Source organism: Gymnoscopelus microlampas (genome assembly GCF_963454915.1).
Source record: "Gymnoscopelus microlampas genome assembly, chromosome: 20".
Classification (NCBI taxonomy): Eukaryota; Metazoa; Chordata; class Actinopteri; order Myctophiformes; family Myctophidae; genus Gymnoscopelus; species Gymnoscopelus microlampas.
Window position 1 is genome coordinate 16,725,076 of NC_139957.1, and position 23,866 is coordinate 16,748,941.

The 23,866-nt window shown below is 41.7% G+C and overlaps 1 protein-coding gene across 1 annotated transcript; it reads left to right on the forward strand.

Moving 5' to 3' along the window:
- The first annotated feature begins 729 nt into the window (after window positions 1-729).
- On the forward strand, window positions 730-22,779 carry znf106a (zinc finger protein 106a). Its single transcript, XM_084045525.1, has 22 exons — window positions 730-794; window positions 3,209-3,290; window positions 3,709-3,770; window positions 5,601-5,795; window positions 6,881-8,794; window positions 9,089-9,554; window positions 9,784-9,853; window positions 9,954-10,108; window positions 10,706-10,766; window positions 12,151-12,450; window positions 12,814-13,831; window positions 14,778-14,827; window positions 16,277-16,422; window positions 17,085-17,219; window positions 17,512-17,628; window positions 17,955-18,146; window positions 18,279-18,341; window positions 18,461-18,580; window positions 19,821-19,892; window positions 20,085-20,156; window positions 20,666-20,806; window positions 20,933-22,779. Exons 2-22 carry the CDS (start codon window positions 3,237-3,239, stop codon window positions 20,987-20,989), a joined length of 5,460 nt encoding a protein of 1,819 aa, XP_083901651.1. The 5' UTR covers window positions 730-794; window positions 3,209-3,236; the 3' UTR covers window positions 20,990-22,779.
- Window positions 22,780-23,866: the final 1,087 nt, after the last annotated feature.

The following is a 23,866-nucleotide window of genomic DNA, read 5'->3' on the forward strand; positions in this document are numbered from 1 at the left end:
GCCTACAGTTCAATATAAGGTGAGGGATTTTAAACCCAGGACGGCAGCCAGCCCAGCCTGGCGGGGATCTGTGCTCCGAGGCCGGGGCCCACGTTTATAGTTGCTTTGTTGTTTTCAGGGGATTTGGCCACGCCTCCAAAATAAAGAATGCCACCTTTCTGGTTTAATGTAAAACAGGGCCCTTTGTGTGAAGAATAAAGAAAGAGTCAGAGACCAAGGAGAGGAGAGGAGAGGGGTGATCATCAGTAGGCCAACGGTCTCTTTTCGGTAATATTGGGCAAAAATTGACTTCTACATCATTCAGGGTCAGTGGTGTAAAGTAACTAAGTACATTTACTCAAGTACTGTACTTAAGTACAATTTTGAGGTATTAGTTACTTTTTAGATTTTAAATATTATCACAATACGTACATTACCACTTCAGCCGTAGACTTCAGCTATTTGAAAATAGCAGATCTACAAGCTCACAAGGGTTTGAGCTTGTAGATCTGCTATTTTCAAACGATTTATATACATTTTGAGTTTTACTAAAGTTAATTCTGAATACCGGACTTATACTTGTGTAAGTATTTCTGCATTGCAGTATTGATACATTTACTTAAAACATTTGAGTAGCCTAATTTTTCCATCACTGTTCAGGGTTCAGTTCAGTTGAGGTCCCATCAATCTATGAATGTACAGGACGCCATGTCGCTTACTTGTGACATCACGGACACATCCTTGGTATTCTTATTGTAGGGCTCCAGCGGTGGATGAAAATGCAGTACATGCACAAATATTTGGATATTATGGAGGTATCCGAACAGTAAATCTCTTAACATTTCCAATATTATGTTTTAACATTCGTTGACGGTTTAAACGAAATCGCCGCGTTGTTAATGCTGTAAAATGGCACTACAACAATGGCAACGTTGTCTATTATTTTAGTTGTTAGCTTGCTAACATGTTTTGGGGTTGTAGTTCACGTTAAATCTACATACATCTTTCAGGTTAACAGAGTTGAGTAACTATTACATCTGATTGTTTGGCTTTGTTTAGCTGTTGAAGCAAAAACATAATGATAGTTAAAGTCATGAGTCCTTGAAGCTGTGCAATAAGAGCAGTGACTAACGTCGGCTAACTACTCTATTAGCTTGTTGCTAACTGCAGACAAGTTGTATGTTGGTTAACACCTAACATTCACCACTAAACATACACATTTAAACGTTTAGAAAACTATTCTCTGGCTAACGTTAAACAGCTACAAGTTAATGTTAGCGTCGACGATAACTTCTTGAAGTTGGTACTTGATAGCTATGTTATGTTGGGTAACTTAGTTACTGAGTGATTGCAAAACTTGCCGAGGCGGGATTGATGTTTGTCCACTTTTAAACCTGTTCTGATTATTATTATTTTCTTTTTTTTTTTATAGCATTTGTAGATTTGTAAACGGGACAAGAGTTGATCTAGTGAATAACACACGAGAGGGACTCTTACTGTATGTTGATAAAACAGTGGTTTTATTTAACCATACATTAAAAAAAACTATCTGTTGAACCTCCATCTACAGCAGTGGTTCTTAAACTTTTACATTTCAAGGACACCTCTTAACTCTTGACCGTGTTCCATTTGTATACTGTCAAGAGTTACAGACTTGCAAGGGTCAATTTACCTCTGATCTATAGGTACATTTGTAGCTAACATCTCTGAGAGGATACAGTGATAAACTCTGGAAGGATAGTGTGTTGGTTGGCAGCCTGCTGCCCTCTAGGGATTCACTGGGTGTGTTGATGGAATGCACGACCCTCCAAACACACTATTAATGTTATAAATATCTATCTGCCCTCATGGTAGCTTGGCCATGAACGGAGCCAATGATGGTGGTATTGTCAGGCATTTATCATACACAGAATATAGGCCTAACTTACTTCTGATGATGGACTTTTCAGTCCATGTCCATATAACGTATTAGAGTTGGGTCTTCTTGAGCAAGCCTCTCAATGTAGGCTAATGTTGATTTTAAAATGAGTTCACTAATGTCTGATTTATACTTAGTTGCGTGCCAGTGTCTTGTGCGAAAATAAACAACCTACAAGCTTGTAGATCTGCTATTTGTGGTGCGAGAGACCAGCACGTCACTAAGTATATATTAGGCTTAATTGTATGTTATTGTGAAAGACCTCAAATAGTTTCACACCATAACAACAACACAAAGTGTAATGACACCTCTCCTATGTGGTTTAGTTTGAAGCAAAGTGATTGCGAAGATGAAACGCATACTTTGTTTTGCCATTGTTGCTACACAGAGGAGAGGACTTGTCATCTCTTTTTAATGGGATAAGAACATTTTTTTTCTATTGGGCCACACAATGCGTTGTTGTTGAATACTAGAATTGATCTGGGGTATTGGACAATTTCCCAGCCAACCACACATTTAGAATAGAATAGCACCTCCAAAATTTGATTGCTGGTAGAGCTAATAAACATAATGGATGCTGACAAAATTGATCAGCATTTGGCTGGTTTCTGGCTTTTTCCCCCCACCCTGTTTGTGAAAGTTGAACAAGTCCAGACATAGGCCATAACACTCCAGTGACACTGTCCTTTGGCCATGATGTTGTTCCATCAGCACAGGCTAGAATTAGATCTGTGTGTTTGGCTACGGCACCTATAGTATGCATGTTGTGGAGCGATGTAGTAGAGTTGGGGAAACTGACCCTCGTAAGGGTTATGTATTTTATACTTAGCTACAAATATCAGATCTACAAGCTCACATGTTGTGAGCTTTAAGATCTGATATGTTCGGTGTGCGACAACGGCCTGCAGCTAAGTATAAATCAGGCATTAGTAAACACTCCTCACCATGGAGTTTGTGTTTGAATGTGAATGTCCTGCCTTAGCCAATGAGATCTCATTACATATACTAAGATGATTGCTGACATCAGTTATACATTTGTCTGCCTTAAATTCAACTGTTTTTTCATAATAAGCTTAGTGTTACAGAACTTTCCAGCATGTTTCTAGCGGTTAAGGAGATACTATGACATTTTGACTCTTGAATCTTCCTTCGCTGGACACTTACCACAGGGGGGCAGACAGCTTCATATTGCAGTTAGCTTGACCTTTGATTTGCTAACTGAAATCAAGATGAATGAAGGATGGATGAACACTGAACTTTTCTCAAGCATCTTTTTGTGCTCAATAATTCATTTCTTATTTTCATTGACAGTAATATCCTAACAGCCACTGCATCCAAAATGGGGAAAGACAGGAAGTGCATCCTTTGTGAAATGGTCTGCTACACCAAGCAGGTAATTTATAAACATGTTATTAGTTATTTTTGTATTAATTTGTCTTTTACAGCAGTTGTCTAAAACAAAACCATAGTCGCCAAGAATAAGTCAAGTGTCAAGCAAGTTGGCATTTCTCCCAGCTTACAGGATAAAGTGTGGCACACACAAACATCCATGTTTCCAGAAGCATATTCATGTGTCTTGTACAGCAGTTGACAAACAAAACCATAGTCTCCAAGAGAGTCAAGTATCAAGCAAGTTGGCACTTCTCCCAGTTTACAGGATAAAGTGTGCCACACACAAACATCCATGTTTCCAGAAGCATATCTTAAGGCCTTTAGTCTCATGTAGCAGAATTATGCATGGATATTAAGTTATTTCCTTTTCCTAACATAACAGGTGCATGAAAGTAAAATGATATGTCACTGTTGTGCAGGAGATGGATGAACATATGAGGAGTATGCTGCACCACCGAGAGCTGGAGAACCTGAAAGGCCGGTGAGTTCCCTCTAATCATGAAAGGCAAACCTCTTGTCTTAAAAAAATCAAGTCAGTCTGCTCCAAAAATAAATAATATACTCAAATGAAACAGCTATCGTCTCAGTCCAAAAATAAAGAAATCAAATTCAATCATAAATAATCAAAACATTTGATCAAAAGCTTGATTCAAGTCCATTTCAGGCACAAGGCACGTGTATGCACCAACACGTGTGCTGTATGGAAGATGAGCAGCAGGGCAGCTGTCTCAACCGTGGCATATATATTTAGACACAATCTCCCCGGAACAACGGTCATGACCGACTGAAGGCAACTGGCTGTCTCGTGACTCCTGTGTAGATTAGTGAAGTATGTGTGAGTGAAATGTAGGTTAGAGATACAGTATACAAGTTTCAAGTGGTTACTAGAGTATCCAGACTTAAATAATAAATATGCATACCAAAATAGGAAACTCTTTAAAGTTTATGTCCATGTTTTCCAGGAGTTTTGAATGAAAACAAGAAGATAGGTGTAGTAGCGAAGTAACTAATGTATGCTCTTCCACTTTGTTTTGGGAGGTTTCACCATACATTTTTCAGAAACGTTAGAAATGTAGGTTGTTATAGTTTTTTTAGTGATACAGTCAACACAATAATGATGAAATGATGCCTATAATCCCAACAAAGTCAACATAAATACATTCAATAAATGTGGCCCCTACAATGAGTGTTATAGTACCTAAATTGGATTCATTTTGCTAAAATGTCAGATTTTGAGCTACAACGTAACAGTGTCTTGTTCTCAAAATCATCTGTCCCTCATTATTTCATTGACCCTTAAAAGCTACACTTGGACTGCAGTCAAATATAGACGTAGGCTTATAGTTTGTTTTATTGACGTCTATTCTATGTTACAAGTTGGCTTTACAGTCACATCTACATCATATGCTAAATTACAAATGTCCCTCTGTTGAGTTGAAAACGAACATAACTGCAACCCAACCATATAGATAAAGGCTTTTCCAACGGCACAAGGGGTCATAGAATGGCAGAATGCCATGACACCATTTTGAGAAATAATTTGAGCTTTAGCCAGGCAAGTCACTGCCCATCACAGAGCAACCACAGCATGGCATTCTTGGGTGTTAGGGGTTTGAAGCAGGGTAGTGGGTTGTGTGCAGCTGCACAAGGCTCCAGTTACACAGGCTTAGAGATTGGTTGACAGGATCTCTGCAACTAATGTGAGGACTGTGCCAGTAACACACACCAATATGGAGGGGGGAGGTGAGTCTTAGCTCTTGGGGGCAGGGTCTGTGATTAAATACAAACACAGTTGTCCATACAGTCTCACAGCACCGCGGACACCATCATGAGAGCGTGCTAAGCTGAGGGTGCGCCCACCTTCCCCTCTGCGCGTCCCAGCGCTGTGCTAGCTGCGTGGCCGGTTGTGGTAGCTGGACAGATACAAACTAGATCCAGTATGCTGCCTGGGTACAGCCTGGCTGCCCCTCCTGCCGTCATCCTACCACCTATATCCTGCTGAAGAAAACGGAAAGATCAGGAAGCTCCTATCTGTATTTTGTTTTTAAACAAGGGAAAATTCTAAGTTAGCTTACCTCCTGATCTGTGAAGAGTAGAGAATTTGGAGTTATACATTTTTTTCAAGGGATTGTTGAGTAATCTCCTCTCCTTTAATTTGATTTATTTTTTACTTTAACGTAACAAGAAAGTAGAGCCTCTCTATAGTAGAAGGCTCTGCAGGCAAGAAAAACCGAACCAGACTTCAAAAAGTTTTGACCTGAACCATGCCCGAAGCAACCATTGAACGCCCTCTGTCCCCCTCCCTCCCCAGGGACTGCGGACATGAGTGCAAAGTTTGCCGAGTGACGGTGGTGAGCCTGACCGAGTATGCCAACCACATCTCCAGCCCGGTGCACAAGCAGAATGTGGAGGCTTCTGAGCGACGGAACAGCACTGATGACCGTGAGGAGGAATACTTTGACAAAGAGCTGGTGGACTTGGTTGAGAAGAGAAAGGAACAGCTCAGGTACGTCACTTGTTGGGAACTCATTTTCATCTGAAATGGAGCATTGTGAGACTGGGAGTACTAATAACATTAATGTTATTAACATTTCAGTGTTGCACCAAAGTGGCAAAAAATATTTGTATTTGTATATTATTTATGCTTATTACAAATGAATTGTCACCCCTTGAGACCGAGAACATTTTATATGTATTGCGGTTTTAATATTTATTTTAGGTCAGCTGTAATATTAATTATTTGGTTTTAGCCACACATGTAAATGTTGCTGATAGCCTACTAGACCTCTCGGTCTCTGTAAACCATGTATAGTCACATTGTGCTCAGAGGAGCTCACAGGTCTGATTTAGCTGAGCTGCCTGTGCTGCACCTAGAGCAGGAGAGGTTTGGAGTCATATGTCAGCGCTACAATCTAAAAAAAAGCATGACTGCACACTCTCACTTGCTCACTAAAAGCTAAGACACATTCTTCTCAAATTAACAGGTCTCTCTGCTGCTTAGAAACATCGTCTATAGAACCAAACTTATCAGTTTAACATTGTGTCTAAATCTGTGAAATATGGGTCATTTTTCAAGAGTTTTTGACTTTTTTTAATGGTTACATTACTGTTAGCCTGCCTTTTGTGTTCCTGATCATATCCCATAAATGACAAATTATTAGTGGTCAATTTCAACGTCTATCTCAAAGTCCTCAGAGGGATGTCCAACCGGGACAGCAGTTGGGAAAGAGTGATTCAAGATATACAGCTGTCCTCTGCTTACACATACCAGAACATATCCCCCGACATAGACATTGTAGGTCATAGCTTGAACCAAAGTTTGGCAGCGTCACAGCTATGCAGCAAGTGATATGGTTGCTAGCTAGACTGTTTGGTACAAACAATAAGTGTAGTATAGGTTATGAAGAGTGTCATTCCAAAAATAGACATACCACTTCCACTTGACATGGCAGCAGGATTAATAGCATAAAATAAAAAGTAAAGTAATGCTTTCATGAAAACCCACACTTTTAGAGATGAGAAGCTTTTTTATGCGGTTTGCCCAACACTTGGCAGCTACTGAAGGTAGCATGTGTTTTGTATTTTCTTTAGGCAAGAAGAGTTGGCCGCTGCTGCAAAGCGGGAAAAAGAGGAGGCGGCGCGCAGGAAGCAGCAGGAGTTTCAGCAGAGGTTGAAAGCGGCGAAGGAACGCTTTTCTCAGGGTTACACGTGGCAACAGTCGTCAAGGGGCATGAGTGGATCATTCAGTGGCCAGGGTGCGTTGAACCGGAACAACATATCTTATGGGGGCAGACCATGGGAGGCTCCATTTTCAAGACCCTCAAACTACAGCCAACAGGGAAAGAGCGCCACATGGCACGCTCAGGAACCCCCCAACTTCCAGAATTGGGCTTTCCGAGAGAAGGCACCAGGTAGGAGTTGGCGTAATCCAGAGTTTAAGCAGAACATGAGGTGTGACCAGGGTATGGCGCCTGACAATTCAAGAAGTCGACTTCCCTGGTTGAGCAATGGAGGTAGCAGTAATGGGATCTATGGCTGGAACAACATTTCTCAGTGCCCGCCACAAACAACCAGGCCTTTAAGCCTCCTTGGAGATGCACCTCGCTGTCCGCCCCCACCAACATTTTTTTCTCGAGCAACGGGACAGTGTGGGCAGAATCAAGACAAAGAGCAGGAAAGTCGACAGGGTGATGGGTATCAGCACATGGAAGGATCAAGTTCAGAACGTGACCGCCATAGCAGTCTGGGTCCTAAAGCCTCTGGCAGTAACCCCAAACTGGACAAAGCCTGTCGCTGGTCCCCCTACCCGCCAACTAAGCTTTTTGACTGCGTGCCCCAAAAAGAAACCCACCCCAGCCCCTCAGATAAGTTCCCCAAAGTCCCCACACCTCAGCAACAACAACAAAATGGACCAGATGTTGGCACCCACGACAATCCTTGTGATGGTAAGAAAAGGAAAAAGAAGAAGAGTAGTAAGGGCGCTAGACCCCAAGATAAAAGTAACAGCAACATTAAAAGCAGCTCTCACAGTGACAGACCACAAACCTCCTCACCTGAGCCACCCAAAGAGAGGTCGGATAAACTGCCAGAGCATAGAGACAGGAAAGTGCAATCAGTTCCTGATCCTGAAACCCAGCTCATGAAGACCTCCAGCCAAGAGCCTGAGCAATCCACAGCGATCCCCAGCCACAGTGGCCACAGCCCTAGGTTCTCACCCACTGGAGTGCTACAATCAGTGCGAGAACAGCAACTATTGGAAATCTTGAAAAAAGCCAAGGACGCTGTGTCAGACAAAAATAGCTCTGTCAAGCTTTCCAAGGAGAGCAGGCTGGAGCACATCGCACAGGAAAAGCAAAGCAGAGGTTCAGACAGCCAGGTCGGAGCCAACAAAGAAAATAACTGTAGACGGGAGCAAGCTAAAGCACCTTCGTCTGCCATGGTCAGGTCTTCTCTTCGTAAAGAGGGGGAAACAAATCTGCCATTAAACTGCCAGTCTCTACAGTCAGTGCAGGTCAGTACATCCACCATGGACACTTCAGAGCATGTGGTCTCAACCAGGGAAGAAGAAGACCGAGACAATAAGAGGTTGGAGTGTGGTTCGGAGGAGGGAAGGAACTCTGTTGTCACAGATGAGGCCATGCAGACTGCAGAGGTCGGCCAGGGGTCAGAGAGTGATGCCTCCAGGAGCAGTGAAGCAACACATTCCACCTCAGGATCCACTGCTGCACTCAGTCTGTCCAAAGCTGGTCTCCCTCCTGTCTTGAAACGTGACCTGACTAAGCACATCGTCTCCAAGAACAAAACGGGCAGCCACGAACCCAACCTGAACATCGCCAGGCGGGTCAGAAACATGGACGAGTCTCGGAGGGGCGAGGTGGAGAAGGAGTCGGGGCTTAAGCCGACCGTGCGGCAGCTCATCAGCTCCTTTGGATCGCGCAACGTGAACTGGGAGCAGGTGTACCAGGAAGTCAGGAAGAAGACAGAGCAAGGCAAAGGCATGCCAAGGTGAGACATCGTACTTAGATTTACACCTGTAAATGGCCAGGAGTGTTAAAGTAGGTAGATATTGCAATTCAGGTTATACCAAGGTGAGATATAGATTGTGAACTTAGATTCCTTTGAGGTGATATTTTGAATGTCGATTATGATGTTTCACACTTCCAAATGGTTAATATTATCAATATCAGTGACAATGCATTATCTGCCTTCAACGGATGTTTTGTGGTCAATACACATAATTACTTTTATGTAACATCAAAATCGAAGTAATGTGTCCCCTTTTGCTGTGTCCCCGTGTAGGTTTGGCATAGAGATGGTGTCCTGCGACCAGGAGGACCACAGCCAGGAGGAGGAAGACATAGCCCTGCTCGAGGGGTTCCAGTGGGAGTCGCTAGTCGACTCGGACACCTCTTCCCTCCCGGCCGCTTGCCCCCGCAAACGCTGCCTATCTGAGAGCAGCATCGCTCCCAACTGTTCACAGTTTCCCTCAAAGAGTTTGGGGGAGACAGCATTGCATAGGGATGCCCTCCAGTGGCCTGACAGACATAGCTTGCAGGTACCCCCCCCTCTACACAAAGACAGTCCGCAGCAAGATGAGGTGCAGATGTTTGGCCAGTGTGAGGCCAGACCACGGAAACAGCCAGAAGGGTCGCTGAAAGGGACAGTGAAGGCTCTCCAGGGATCAGTCACACTGATTGGGGACAGCAGCTCTGGGACTGAACTGTATGACGCTCAGGGGACTGGAAAGAAACGCAGAGCAGCCGGGGTAAGTGGTACTGTAGAAGTGATGAGTCTTATTTTCTTTGAGATGGGAAGAGTTCAAAGTGATTTAATAGTGTCATGAATTGATACTGATTTGACTGTCTGACTACAGTATGTATTTTTATTTACCAGTCCTGTAAGCCCGCATGAGCTTTACAAGCCACCCTGCAGTTGTGTACACCATGATCATCAACTCGTATCACACACATACTATATTTCTTATTCTCTTATAGGATATTCCAAACCCAGAGATTCCTAGTTTGGAAAGAACCAATAAAAGGAGGAAAATCAAGTCCAAGAAAGGTAAGCATCTGAAACAAAATGAGAGCCAACTTTGTTAAAGATTATTGTAATAACTGTAATAAATCCCTGAGCGTGTGTCTGTGTTGTCGTTCCTGTGCAGAGCGTCTCCAGGTGGACCAGCTGCTGGCTGTGTCACTGAGGGAGGAGGAGCTGAGTGGTTCCCTGCAGGGGGTGGACAACAGTCTGATCCATGCCAGAGCTGCCCTGCAGGCTGCTTACATTGAAGTCCAGCGCCTCATGGTGGTCAAACAGCAGGTAGCACCTCAGACTCGAGACTTATCTGTCCTTCCTCTGTTATGTTTCTTCTATCTATTTATTGTTTTACCACTTTCAACCTGGAGTCCCTGTTTTGGGAATGTCATTATAAGCGATATAGGCGATAAAAAAAAAAGCAAACAAAGCAGATCTACAAGCTCACAACATATTGTGATGCGACACATTGTGAGCTTGTAGATTTGCTGTTACCACCATTTGTTGTACGACAAAGTATATAAATGGCTAATCATTTGGATTTGTTCTGTCAATTGGCTTGTTTGCCCATCTTTATATATAGCATGGCCTGTCCCTCTATATCCAGTGTCTCTTTATTGCATACATTTATTAACATTGTAATCAAACTGAGATCTGATTAGATAGATCTGATTGAAATCTGTCAAATGTCTGAATAATCAACCACTTCATTAATATGCATGCCATGCTGCAGTATATGCATGCAATTACAAAATCAGGGCTAGATTTCAGGGGCAATAACTGTGATACATATTGTTCTACTTCTCGTACAGGCAGAAAACAATGTATTTGGTTCCCTGGTATTAGATGGTATTGAGAATTTCATTGTTTCCATTTTCTCAGATGAGCGGAGAGATGAGCACCCTGAGAAACAAGCGTATCGAGCTGCTCAAAGGGATGCAAGGTAAGAACCGCTAATCTTGGCTTGACATGAATCACATTGGATGACCACTGTAATGACCAACAGTGCAGTGCCTACAGCCAAATTTATGCTCCGTTGCGCGATGGTGTTCTCGCCAAGAACAGCCAGGAATAGCAGACCTACAAGCTCACAATGCGTCACATTTGTGACGAGCTATTCTCGGCGCGGGACACCGTCGCACGACAAACTATGAATTGGGCTTGTTTTGGGGGCTTGTTTTTGAATTATATAGACAGGTCAGCATAGAAAGAGACTGTAAACTGAGGGCAGAGAGTGGGAAAGACATACAACAGGTGTCCAGCTGGGATCCGATCAGCTACCGGTGTGCCAGTGGTGTGTTCTACCGTCAGATGCTGTGTACGGCGTATACCTTGAGATTTTTTTCCGTCGCCACCGTATACCTTCAAAAACTGTTCAAAACAGCGTATCTGATACGTTGATACGCATCTGATACGCTGCACCCAGGAGTGGCTGCTGGCTGGGCTGGGGGGCGCAGCAATACAAACAGCAAAAGTGTGGTCTGACCATCTGACTAGTCTAACTCTGAGGTGATGGCTTATCATGTGCGTGGCTATTGTTCTTGAGGTGATAATTAATGGCTACTGGCGAAGGAATTCACACATTTCAACGACCTGCCATTCACTTAATTGAATAGGTCACTGAATTGAGTACTTAATTAGTATTCAAATTGCGCGTCATAGCACAGCAAAACACAGTTTTGTCAATACAGTTTGTGTCTTCAATGCCAAGTTAATTCTGTAATAGATACAGGAAGGCTCGCTGTTAACACTGCTATTATATCTGATAAGCCTAACCATCATTTATTTATAACAATCCTTGCACTTCTATGGTAATATATATGTATTTTTTAAATGCATCCAAGGCTAAAAGCAGCTCCGAAGTGGTTGAGTTATAGGGTGATTAACATTAGAAACAGTAGAAAATCAGTACAAAGCATATTGTAAGTGTAGGCTACTCAGTGTTACTGTGAAACTGGGCCTGAGTGGGCCTTGCCGAGTTTGTTGCATTGAAAATGCATCTAAGGCTAAGCTTGGAAGTGGTTGAGCTCACGTGATCAGACATCAGTAAGAAAAATCAGTACAAAAGAAAAATCAGTACAAAGCATATTGCGTGTGGGGCACACGCGCGCGAAGCGCGCGGAAAATTTTCACATTAAATATTTTTGTGGGCCAACGTGCACATTTTTTACATTTAATTAATTATAGACACGCACATACCGTGCGTGTGGGAGGCAGGGAAAAATCGTAGTATACCTTCAAGAAAAAACTAGAACACAACACTGCGGTGTGCCACATACTGTATGTCTCCCCAGTGTTAACCAGTTTTATCCTGTCATCTTCTCCAGGTGGTATTGGAGACTCAACAGCTCCTGTCAAAGTCAAGGAAGAGAAGATGGATCCAGTTCCCTTTGAGTCACAGCAGTCCTCACTGCCCCCGTCTGTCCCAGATGCTGCTGTCCCCAGCCAGGCTTCTCACCCCCCACACTTTGCCTCACCTCCCCCCATCACACCTGTATTCATAAAGCAGGAGCCCCTCTCCCCGGTTCATATCAGCTCAGAGCCAGACTCCATGGAGATTCCAGCCCCCTGTGCTCACAGCACCACCCCTGAACTACCCTTGCCTCTTGTTGCAGACCCTCAGCCAGGTAGCACCTGAGTTTTCTCATAGGTTTTATGTCGCAGTTGTGTTTGGGTTTAGTCCTAGTTCCCCACAGGGCTGGCCCCAATTATCTGAATATAAACTACACAAAACTAGCATTTTATTCGTTTTACAATCTCCTAGTTTATTTTATTTTATTGTTATTTTATTTTATTGTTAGAATATTGAATATTGAATATTTTTAGAATGTGACAACCAGTGCCCACAAATGTTTGACATAATTTATGGCACTTACTCTGTCCTTGCATTTTGTAACTCACTTTGGATCTTAGCATCTGCTAAATGCCCGAATTGTAAATTGTAATAATGGCCCAAGTAAGTGTATTCTATTTTTCTCTTTTATCTGTAGACCCAGCACAAAACTGCCAGGTATCTCCTGAAAAGGAACTGGTGTTTTACAAAGCTAACAGGGAGCCTACGCCAGAGAGCTTCGGAGCTCCTGCAGAAGCCAAAGAGAGTTCCCCGTGCGCGGTTCAGGTGATGGAGAAAGCCATTCAGGCTACCAGAGACACTCTCACCCCATCGTCCGACTGCAACCCCCCCCCAGGTGCCTTCCTGTCCAGTCGCGGAGCCCCTGCAGAAGCCAAAGAGAGTTCCCTGTGCACGGTTCAGGTGATGGAGAAAGCCATTCAGGCTACCAGAGACACTCTCAGCCCATCGTCCGACTGCAAACCCCCCCCAGGTGCCTTCCTGTCTAGTCGCAGGAGCTCCGATGGCGCGAGTGTCGCTGGTGCCACTGCCTCACTGTCCTGTGATCCCTCCTCTGTCCCTGCTGCCCTCGTGGTGCCTCTCTCTCCATCCGAGCTCAGGAGTAGCAAGCGTGTGAGGAAGCTAAAGAAGAGACGCGTGTTGAAGAAGGCCCAGGGGACAGACCAGCCTGAAAGCAGTGACACAGAGGATGAAGGGATGACCATGAGGCCGAGGCGCATCCGCACGCGCAGGAGACCCAGCGGTGGCTCTCATGTTAGCACCTCCACTCCGCCAGTTGCTGATGAGGATGGTGACAGGGAGATGGAAGCAAATGGGGAGGTTTCGGCGTTGATAGAGGTCCTGTCTGACCCTCTGTCCCCAGCCAGCAAACCTGAGCAGGTGGACACGGACTCTACCCTGGACATGGTGGAGCTCACCCCGGCGACTGCTGTTGACGTGGTGAATATTGAATCATCTGAGGCAGAGGCAGGCATGGAGGCCATCTCTGCCAGCCAGGAGGCCCAGATGGACGGCAAAACCCAGACGCCAGTAGCAGGTCCGCCCCCAGCCTCAAGCCCCGACACAAGCAGAGCAGAGCCGCAGAACCTGGCCTGTAACGAGGTCACCTCCACCAGTGAGATGGATGTATCTACTGCTGTCAAGCCTCAGCATGATGGGTAAGATTGATTATTGCAGTACATTTTGTATCTTTAAAGTTTGAGACACAGACACTATAACCATAGCCAACCAACCATAGCTGTCTGAAACCTTTTTAACCAGGAAAATTATGATTTACTGTGTGTGTGTGTGTGTGTGTGTGTGTGTGTGTGTGTGTGTGTGTGTGTGTGTGTGTGTGTGTGTGTGTGTGTGTGTGTGTGTGTGTGTGTGTGTGTGTGTGTGTGTGAGATAAGTAGCAAAAAGTGGAACCCTCAACTAGTTGAATATACAACATATTGATAGAAACTGCAAATACATGAAGAATCTTAATCAAGATACATCTCAATATACATAACAAAAATACAGCAAAATGTAATTTTAATTCATGCTTTTAGATGTTGAGTTGAGTCTTAACTAGAGAATGGCCATGTTGTTATAGGTAGAATGTAAATCCACAAAATTGCAACCAGGATTTGGGACTCTAATATTCAGTTTGCATAAAGTATTCAGGGTGATACTATGACATCTTGGTAACATTTTAATAAATGCATTCAGTCAATGTATTGCTGTCTGTGACATCCATAAGCTACGTTCAGAGGGATTTGGGAAATCCTAGGTTCTGGTACCGCAAATATGTTCTACATGTTGCTGACTGAACAGAAGCAGGATAGTTAATAGGATAGTAATATAGTCATTCTTATTTTTTATTGTGACACTATACACTATTCCTGACAAATACAAGTTTATTGCTTTATGTGCAACTTAACCAAGCAAAACCATAATGTAATGCCTTATTGTTTCTGTTTTATAACTCGTATTCTTTATTTATATATAATGTAAAGCACTTGTATGAAATGTGCTATACAAATAGTGAGTGGCGTTACGGACATTTTGAGATCCATCAAAGCTAATGAATTTATTATTTTGTTTACTCATCTCATGCATGTATGTCTGTTTTCCCCATAGTGACATCCAGATGCCCCTGACGCTGCCAAAGATGCCCAAGGCATCATCAGGTAACACACAGGATGATTTTCCCACAGGGGTTATTTTAGAGATCGCAAAAAATACAGTCCAGGATATGTATAGACATAGCACTGGTATTCTTGGTGTTTGACATTGTACATGAATAGCTAATTTCCAAAACATTAAACGTTGCATATAGAAAAAATACCAGAGATTTGTCATTTAATACGTGCAAACTATAAAGGACCCAGTCTGTAGAAACGTTATATAAAGAACTATAATTTCATTTTAATTCCTTAGTGTGTTATATACATTTCTTAAAATATCTTTGCTTTCTGCAAATGATGAACATCACACTTTAGAATGAAGTTCAGTAATCATAATGTGAGTCGAGACGTTTTAGTGCCTGATAATTGGCATCACAATATAGTGTGTCTCTTGAACTTTAATGCCAGGTGAAACGTGAAAGTTTCACTGTGAGTTTCAAACTAAACAGCCCTGTTAATTTTGGATAGATTCTTTATGGTGATATTTAGCTACTGCATGATATACATTTCAGAACTTTCAGTAAATAGAACAGTGACAGTGACTGAGGTGCTGTCAATTTCTTGTTTTTTTAAATAAGACAATATATTTAACATTTCCTCTCAACTGATGGATATGCCCCTTTGATGTACAATATCTATGCAAGTCAACCAAACAATCCAACTTCGCAAAGTAATATATTACAAAAATGTTATAACCTGGTCTGAAATGAAATATCCCTTGGAAGCACGCGTACGCCTAATTAACATTTTCTTGCATGACCACATCGCTCAGCGTAAGTGAAATACAATTTCTACTTGAATAAAGTGCTGCAATGTAGAAAATCTGTTATTTTCATGGAGCGCCACATTCGTGTATTGAAATATAAATCAGCCCCTACTTTTCTCAGTACCAGTGTTCTATGGAGACAGGTGGTGGTGCGGCTCTACAAAGACCACAGCCATGCTGTGGCTCTTCCTGTGTAGCCCAACATAAACCCTCTCTCACATCTCACATTCTCCGGGGACAGAATTAGCATTCCCTGCACTCTTTGAACAGATTAAAATAGTCTCCACAGATCCCAAATTACTTTTTATGGGCAAGATATTCATAGAACTGATAGATGGCTTACACTGAGACAGGACAGTGTGCTCAGAGAAGTTATGAATTGAGAAGGTTTCTGAGAGCAGGTACTTTATATATCCTGAATTCAATTGAATGCTGTATGCAAACATCTCTCCCTGCCTAATGATATTCAAGTGTGAAGTGTCACCCATCCTCTGTCACCGGATAGCTTACTTAATATATATGTATTTCTCGGTTGTAAAAAGTTATACAGGTATTTAAATCCTTCGTTTAGATTATATTACCTTTATGCTTATTATTATTATATTTTAAAAAGTTATTGAATTCAGGCAGGGATTGTTGGTAAATCTCCCAACAATTATCATTTTGAACGTGTGTGTGCACGCCAGATGTGTCATCTGACGCTGGGGATGACTTTATGCCTACTGAGGGGACCTTTGAGGGCCACCAGGAAGCAGTGAACGCCATGCAGGTCCATGATGGACTGTTGTACACCTGCTCTGGAGACCGCACAGTCAAGGCCTTCGACCTGGTGGTGAGTATGGATGATATGAAGCATAGCCACAACATAACTTTAAAAGTTACTGAAGCAGAGTAATGAATGGAAAGTTGCCCGTTTATTTGCAAATATTGGTTTGGAAAAATGGATGATGGATAAAGCCTCCGTCACCCCGCTTAACTCCTAAATGCTTCTCTAGAAGAAGACTGTGCCTGTACTGGAAACTGAATGTGTGTGTCTATATGTGTGCGTCAATGTCAAGCAGAGATGGGCTGTGAAACTAATTTAGTTAGAAAAAAATAAAAATAAATACAATGCTGGACTTTTGTCAGAAATGGCTATTTTTAAGTCAGAAATGGCAATTTATAGGATAATTTGTTCTCTTTTTTAGAATTGTTTAGGCAATTTATGCATTAGTTCAGAAAGGTCAGTAGAGAGGAGAGACATGCAAGATAAGACGGGTCAGATTTGAATCCTGGTCTTCGTGCTCACAAGGAGCATGTGGACTGTGCACTAACTGGCTGAGCCACCAGGCACCCCGGTAAAGAATATAATTCATTTTCCAATACTTTGAATTCATTCCGTTTTTAAAATGAACAAACCCTGATTTTGTCCCACGTCACCTCAGAGCAGCATCAGCCTTCTGGCTAATAAGATCGTCCTCTCATTCGTCTCCTCACCTACTGTATGTCTTCCAGAGCCATAAATGTGTGGCTGTGTTCGAGGGCCACAGCTCCAAGGTCAACAGCCTGTTGGTGTCAGCAGGACCAAGCCTGCCGCAGCGCCTGTACTCTGGCTCCAGTGACCAGACCATCCGCTGCTACAGCCTCAAGGTGACATCAGAGAATGGATGGATAGATAAATAAATTGATCAGACATAGACAGGTAGATTGATGATTAGGCAATTTTCTACTTGGTTACCCTATGTATCAATTGCCATGGAGGGAACTGATTATTTGAATGGTGTTTTATGTAGAGTAGCCTGATTATGAGATCAGATGTATGGTTCTATTAATCAACCTTTGATTTGCTGTGCCAGACACAATTTCCAGAATGCAACTGCCATTATTTAACATAATTGGTTTTATGCAATAGTCTCTAAAATGATTTTGATTTCCGATACAGACAATGGAGTGTGAGCAGCAGTTCTCTCTATCAGACCGGGTCCTCTGTCTCCACAGTCGCTGGAAGGTTCTATATGCTGGCCTGGCAAATGGCACCGTCGTCACCTTCAACCTCAAGGTGACACAAAGAACTACATCTTATATGATACTGTGAAACTGTAGAATACATTGTTTTGTAAGGATAAAACATAGCAAGTCGGGACAAAATAAATATAAAAATCCAAGAGATTTGACCAAGTAAAATATCTTACTATCAGTAAAGTATAAAGTAAAAAAAACTTATTCAAATGGAATCAGATTACACAATAAACAATAAACAAATACAACCATAATAATAAAAAAGTAGACCCAATGCAGAAATGTACATGTTTAACTGCAAATGTTATCTCTACTCATAACTGAACTGATCTGTTTTCTTCTTCTAAATTCTTCTGGTCTGATCAGACCAATAAGCAGCTGGATGAGTTTGATTGTCACGGGCTGCGGGGAGTGAGCTGCCTGGCCACATCTCAGGAGGGGGCTCGGAGGGTCCTGTTGGTTGGCTCCTATGACAGCACCATCAGCGTTAGGGACGCCAAGAATGGTTTACTGCTACGCACCCTGGAGGGACACACCAAGACTGTGCTCTGCATGAAGGTGAGGATTGTGAAACTTCTCTATTCATTCTTCTTCTAACCAGTGGAAAGAATTGAAAACACTTTGACATTATTCATTATTTCGCCACTGTATTTGAAGTTTTTACTCCCTTGTACTCTCTTCCACACTCAGGTGGTGAATGATCTGGTGTTTAGCAGTTCCAGCGATCAGTCCGTTCAGGCACACAACATCCATGTGAGACAACACTCCCCTATGACACATTGTATCACAATATAACATTTCTTGAAATTAAAACTGTGGCTAAAATGTTACATCCGTTGGAATTTCATTATTCTGTATTTCTACAACTGCAGACTGGAGAGCTGGTCCGGATCTACAAAGGCCACAGCCATGCTGTGACTGCGGTGGCCGTACTGGGGAAGGTGATGGTGACAGCATGTCTGGACAAACTGGTCCGCATCTATGAGCTACAGGTCGGTCTTCTTTAAGGGTGCACTTACAACATGACAATATCAACAATTATAACAAATATAGCCTCAAGTGACACCATCAGGGATTTAGTCTGTTGAGGGAAAAGAGAAATTGATGAAAAATGTTCAAGTGATAGATGGTCATTGAGTTATAGCCATTAACCCATTAAAACCGGGAAAGCATCTGTGTCGTTTTAGATTTTTTGACTTTGGCTATTGAAAAATAGCAGATATACTCATAGCGCGTCACGTGCCCGCTACCAGCCTGTTGATCTGTTATATTTGGGGGGGGGGGGGGGGGGCAGCATACGTCTTTCAGAAAACTGTTTTTGAACCTAAATCCCATTGTTCTGATGTGAGGAGTTCATACAAAAGTTCATTCAAAAGAGTTCATTACAAATGTACAGTACATACTATATCTAGTGTACAGGGAAAAAAAAACCTACTGTATGTCTGCTAGAGTATTTTATGAGTTGCAATTATATACAATATTGTAATCATTTATATTACTTACATATTAACAAGTTGTTTTAATTTTCGGTTAAACTGTCCTAAACTGATAGTAATTTATTATACTGTACACGGTTAACCATGTACCCACCCCCATCCCTAATGGCAATAATATACTATATATATATATATATATATATATATATATATATATATATATATATATATATATATATAATATACTATATATATATATATATATATATATATATATATATATATATATATATATATATATATATATATATATATAATATACTATATATATATATATATATATATATATATATATATATATATATATATATATATATATATATATATATATAGTATATTATTGCCATTAGGGATGGGGGTGGGTATGTATGTATGTATATACATACATACATACATACATACATACATACACACACATATATATATATATATATATACACACACACACATGTATCACATATATATATATACATATATACACACACACACACACACACACACACACACACACACACACACACACACACACACACACACACACACACACACACATTCACAGACTATATTTGGGATTTGGGGTCTCATTTTCAGATAAACCCTCACTATACATTAATATAACCATAATTCTAACCATGGGATCGGTTTATATAAGTAATACATGGATGGGCTTGCCTGTATACAAAATAAGATTTGTAATTAGTATTACTCATGATTATATTGATTCATTTGTTTACAGTCCCATGACCGACTGCAGGTCTACGGTGGACACAAGGACATGGTGGTGTGCATGGCCATACACAAGAGCATGGTAAGACTGAACTTTCCACTATACCTATTTTCAGAACACATTGTTAAAAGTATAAAACTAGTGCTGTTTCACTTAAGGACTATGCTAGACACCTATTGGTATTAGCATGTGAATTGCCTAGTCACTTTGTTCATAGAGCCATGGTTACATGAGTAAAATTGACCCTTCTCTGGTGTATCCATGTGTCTTCAGATCTACACAGGCTGTTATGATGGCAGTGTACAGGCTGTCAGGCTGAACCTGATGCAGAACTACCGCTGTTGGGTAAGAGAAGAGACTAGAATCAAGGGACTGAGAGAGATGGAATGGGTGTGGGGTCAGGTGCACAATAAGGAGAATAATTGTGCATAATCACATAATGCAATTTTAGCACACACATTTGAAAGTCATGTAATTCGTCAAGACTGAAATGTGGTTGTTGAAAATCTTAAAGGTAAACTTTAAAGATTTTCAACCTAAATCCCATTGTTCTGATGTAAAGAGATACATAATCTAGTGTGGCAAAAAAACACCCTGCCTTCTGAGTATTTCTCATTGTGGTTTAATAGTGACATCAACATTTTGCTGAGAAATACAGACATGGCATTTTATATGAGGTTGAAATCGCCAAAGGTTCCCTGTAATAGCTGCAAGAAGTTCATTCAAATAATTTTCTTCCCCACATCAAAGCTTGTATTATATTTTGGGGGCGCCGATAACCAATGGTTACCCCGAATAACTTGATTCAGATGGGTAGTTTCCAGGTTTTGTTTATTGGTGTATTGTATTGACAGTGGCATGGCTGTTCGCTGATCTTTGGTGTGAGAGAACATCTGCAGCAGCATCTGGTCAATGATCACTCCAATGCCAGCCTCCTCAAATGTCGCTGGAAAAATTGTGATGAGATTTTCGGCGCACGCAATTGCTCCAAGCAGGTATGAAATGTTGAAATGTGTCTCTTAAAATATGATCTCATCTCTATCAATCTGTATCAAACCTATTTTGTAAAAAGAAGAAAGATAACAAAAATTTTGGTTTGACTTGATCCTTCTGACCTGCAGGGAATCCCCATGCACCTGCAGAAACATGCCGACGAGGAGGCTGAACTGGAGCCGTGAGTGTTAGGTGGGTGAAATACCCTCTTCCACTCTCTTCCCCTGTTATCTAATCGTGTTCACCCCCCCCCCCCCCCCCTTTCTTTCTACCTCCCATATTGGGGGGGATATCTTACTGGGACCCACTCCACTTGACAGCGTTAATCCTGATACCGTCAAGTGTTTTTGTTCTCTGTTTGTCGATTCCAGTACCTACTCTGTTGGAATCCAACCGTGATGTCACTACTACTGTTAATAAAGCAAAGGTTGTGTGCTGACTTTTTCTTACTTTGGCAAACACACCTTTTGCTCTATTTCTCTTTCTCTCTCTGTCTTCTGTCCTTGTACACCACTGCAGTTACTCTCTTATCACTGACCAAATAAGACAAAAGAAACACAGGACTGTTTTTTTTAAGAGGAAGAAACTTGGGCAGTTGCCGGTAAGGTAACTGAAGGATTGCATCGCTTTTCTTTTTTCAAAACTGCCACAAGTACTGACTACTGTACATTAAGCCTCTGTTTTACAGATTGGCTGGCTACTATATGGCATGGGTTAAGGGATGTTTTTATTGTTAACTGTTGAGTGCAGTTGTGACGTGTCACTTTGAGCAACTTTTTTGGTTTTCTTTTTCTTTTGCCATTTAATCACTCAAGGTTCAGATAAGTTCAGATTAGACTATAAAATATAGCCTTACAAGGGAGTGAAACCATTTGAGATTTCATGGCAGTTTTTGGGCCATATTTCAGTGCAATGGTGTGACATTTTAAAGAGTTGGCTGTTTTAAGGAGTTAAATGTTGTGAAAATGGTTTTCTTTTGAGTGGTAACTTTTCTTTTCCTTCCCAGAACCCTTTGCAAACATTCTTTTTTTGTTTGCAATGTAAGGTTGACATTTACAATTTATTTTTGTGTTGCTCATCGATAATGGCGTTGAAGGACTTTGGTGCAGTGTGGTGTGACTTGGTCTTACATTTCCTTTTGAGGATTTATGTTTGCTGTGAAGGAGCACTGAGAAATGGTGTTTGTGTTTCCATGTGTGTAACATATGTTGATGTGTGTCTTTCTTCATCGTCAACATAAGAGGGATTTAAGTTATTTTTCATGAATGAGTGTCTGTACTACAGTCTGTATGACATAAATATTGATGACTGGGATTCCTCTAAAGAACTCAGTTGTTTTTATGTTTCATACACTGAGCATCAAGTAGAATGCACGAGAGCTTGAGTGTTTTTTTACCATTGTTTTTCCATTGTTTTGTTTTTGAAGAAGAGGCATTTGCGTGGAGGTGAAGAGATGTGTAGAGAGGAGGTGTTTGAGGGAAGAGCTTGAAGGACAGAATTAGGGTTCATCTCCCATGCCATACCTCACCCAGATGTTTAAGGCGATATTTTATTTCGCTAAACAGACATATTTTTCAACAGAGCCACGCTTTTGTTTTTTTCTTTGAACATTCAATTTTAAAGTAAAAGTTTGCTCTATGCTCCTCTGTCCTCCTTTGTGTGATGGCAGCAGCAGCTATTGGTTGGTTGTGTACAATCGTGTTTGGGGTTTGTCCTCAGCCCAGTTTACCCTGTAGTCCTCCCAAATCAACGTCTTCAGAGTTTTTCCGGTACCAGGCCTTATCTGGCCCGTGTTATTTCAAACCTAAGGAAAAGCATGCAGTGTACCTCTTACCTGGCATTCCCAAGTTTCTTCAAAGGTTTTTTCCTTTTTAGTTATTACCAGAAGTTGTGAACTAATAAACAGATATTTTATAAGAAAACACAATAATGTTAAAAAGTAAGTGATAACATAATAAAAAAATGTTTTCTGCAACATTGTTTTCAGCTTCTTTCAGTTTTAGTCAACAAGATGTGTGTACTGTAACATGAGTGTGTGCATGCATTTGTGTCAGATAGTGTGTATAACCACCATTTAAATGTCAAAGCCATTGGTAAAGCAGACAAACCATAACTACACAGTTCTTTATTTGGTTTAAAATCATTATAAATGCAGAACACTCATTTGACCCAAAGGTTTAATTGGAAACCACGAAAAAGCTGAAGTCCAACCCGATTAGCTGTATCCACAACTCCACTGTTAGAACCTCATAACTTGTCATAATGGTAAAGGGCTTGATATACTTCATCGCACATGGTGTCGCACACCGAAAATAGCCAATCTACAAGCTCACAACGCTTCGCGCCGCGACGCGGTGTGAGCTTGTAGATCGACTATTTTCGGTATGCCCACACCGGCACGCAACCAAGTATAAATCGCCCTTAACTCTGCCTTAAAGAAAAGTCCAACCTCCAACCACAGTAATGATGATGTTCTCATAGTAGAGAGTCATGTGTTCTTTGGCAGGGTCTTCTGTGGATCCACATGCAGAGCTATAAGACTTGGTAGACTGTACAGTTTGTCAAGAGATTTGATGGATGGGGAGGGGAAGGAGTTGGGGAATGACCATTGGCTGGAAACAGAAAGCCTGAGTTTGGAAGTACTGTGCTCCTTTCCCGCAATGCACCAGTTCATCCATTGTCCACCACTGAGAGCCCCCTGTTTGCTGCACTGTTGTAGGAAAAGGGTATTGTAGCACCATGGGTTTGTTAACTTCTATGAGAAATGGAAATGTTAGTTATAGAGAGGGTTTGGAGGAGCAAGTTACTGCTAATGTGATTCTTTCCCACAAGTCATCATCCATTGTCCAACCAAGCGGCCTGTCCATGAGACGAGAAGGAAAAGGGCTCGTAGCCTCGTACCACTGGTGGTTTGCTTTATTGTTAACTGTATAGATAGGGGCTGGAGAAGCAGGTGACAACCAGAGCACCAGGTAGATCTTTGAGTCAGAAAGATGAACAATGAATACTACAGAGATGGATAACTTAGGGAGAGGCTTTGTGAGGTATCGTGACAGAAAAAG

Excerpts from the sequence above, each read along its gene's own strand:
- znf106a (XM_084045525.1), top strand. The coding sequence starts at position 3,237 with ATGGGGAAAGACAGGAAGTGCATCCTTTGTGAAATGGTCTGCTACACC. Across the intron at positions 3,291-3,708 it reads TGGTCTGCTACACCAAGCAG|GAGATGGATGAACATATGAG; the intron begins GTAATTTATAAA and ends ACTGTTGTGCAG. Across the intron at positions 16,423-17,084 it reads TCAAGGCCTTCGACCTGGTG|AGCCATAAATGTGTGGCTGT; the intron begins GTGAGTATGGAT and ends TATGTCTTCCAG.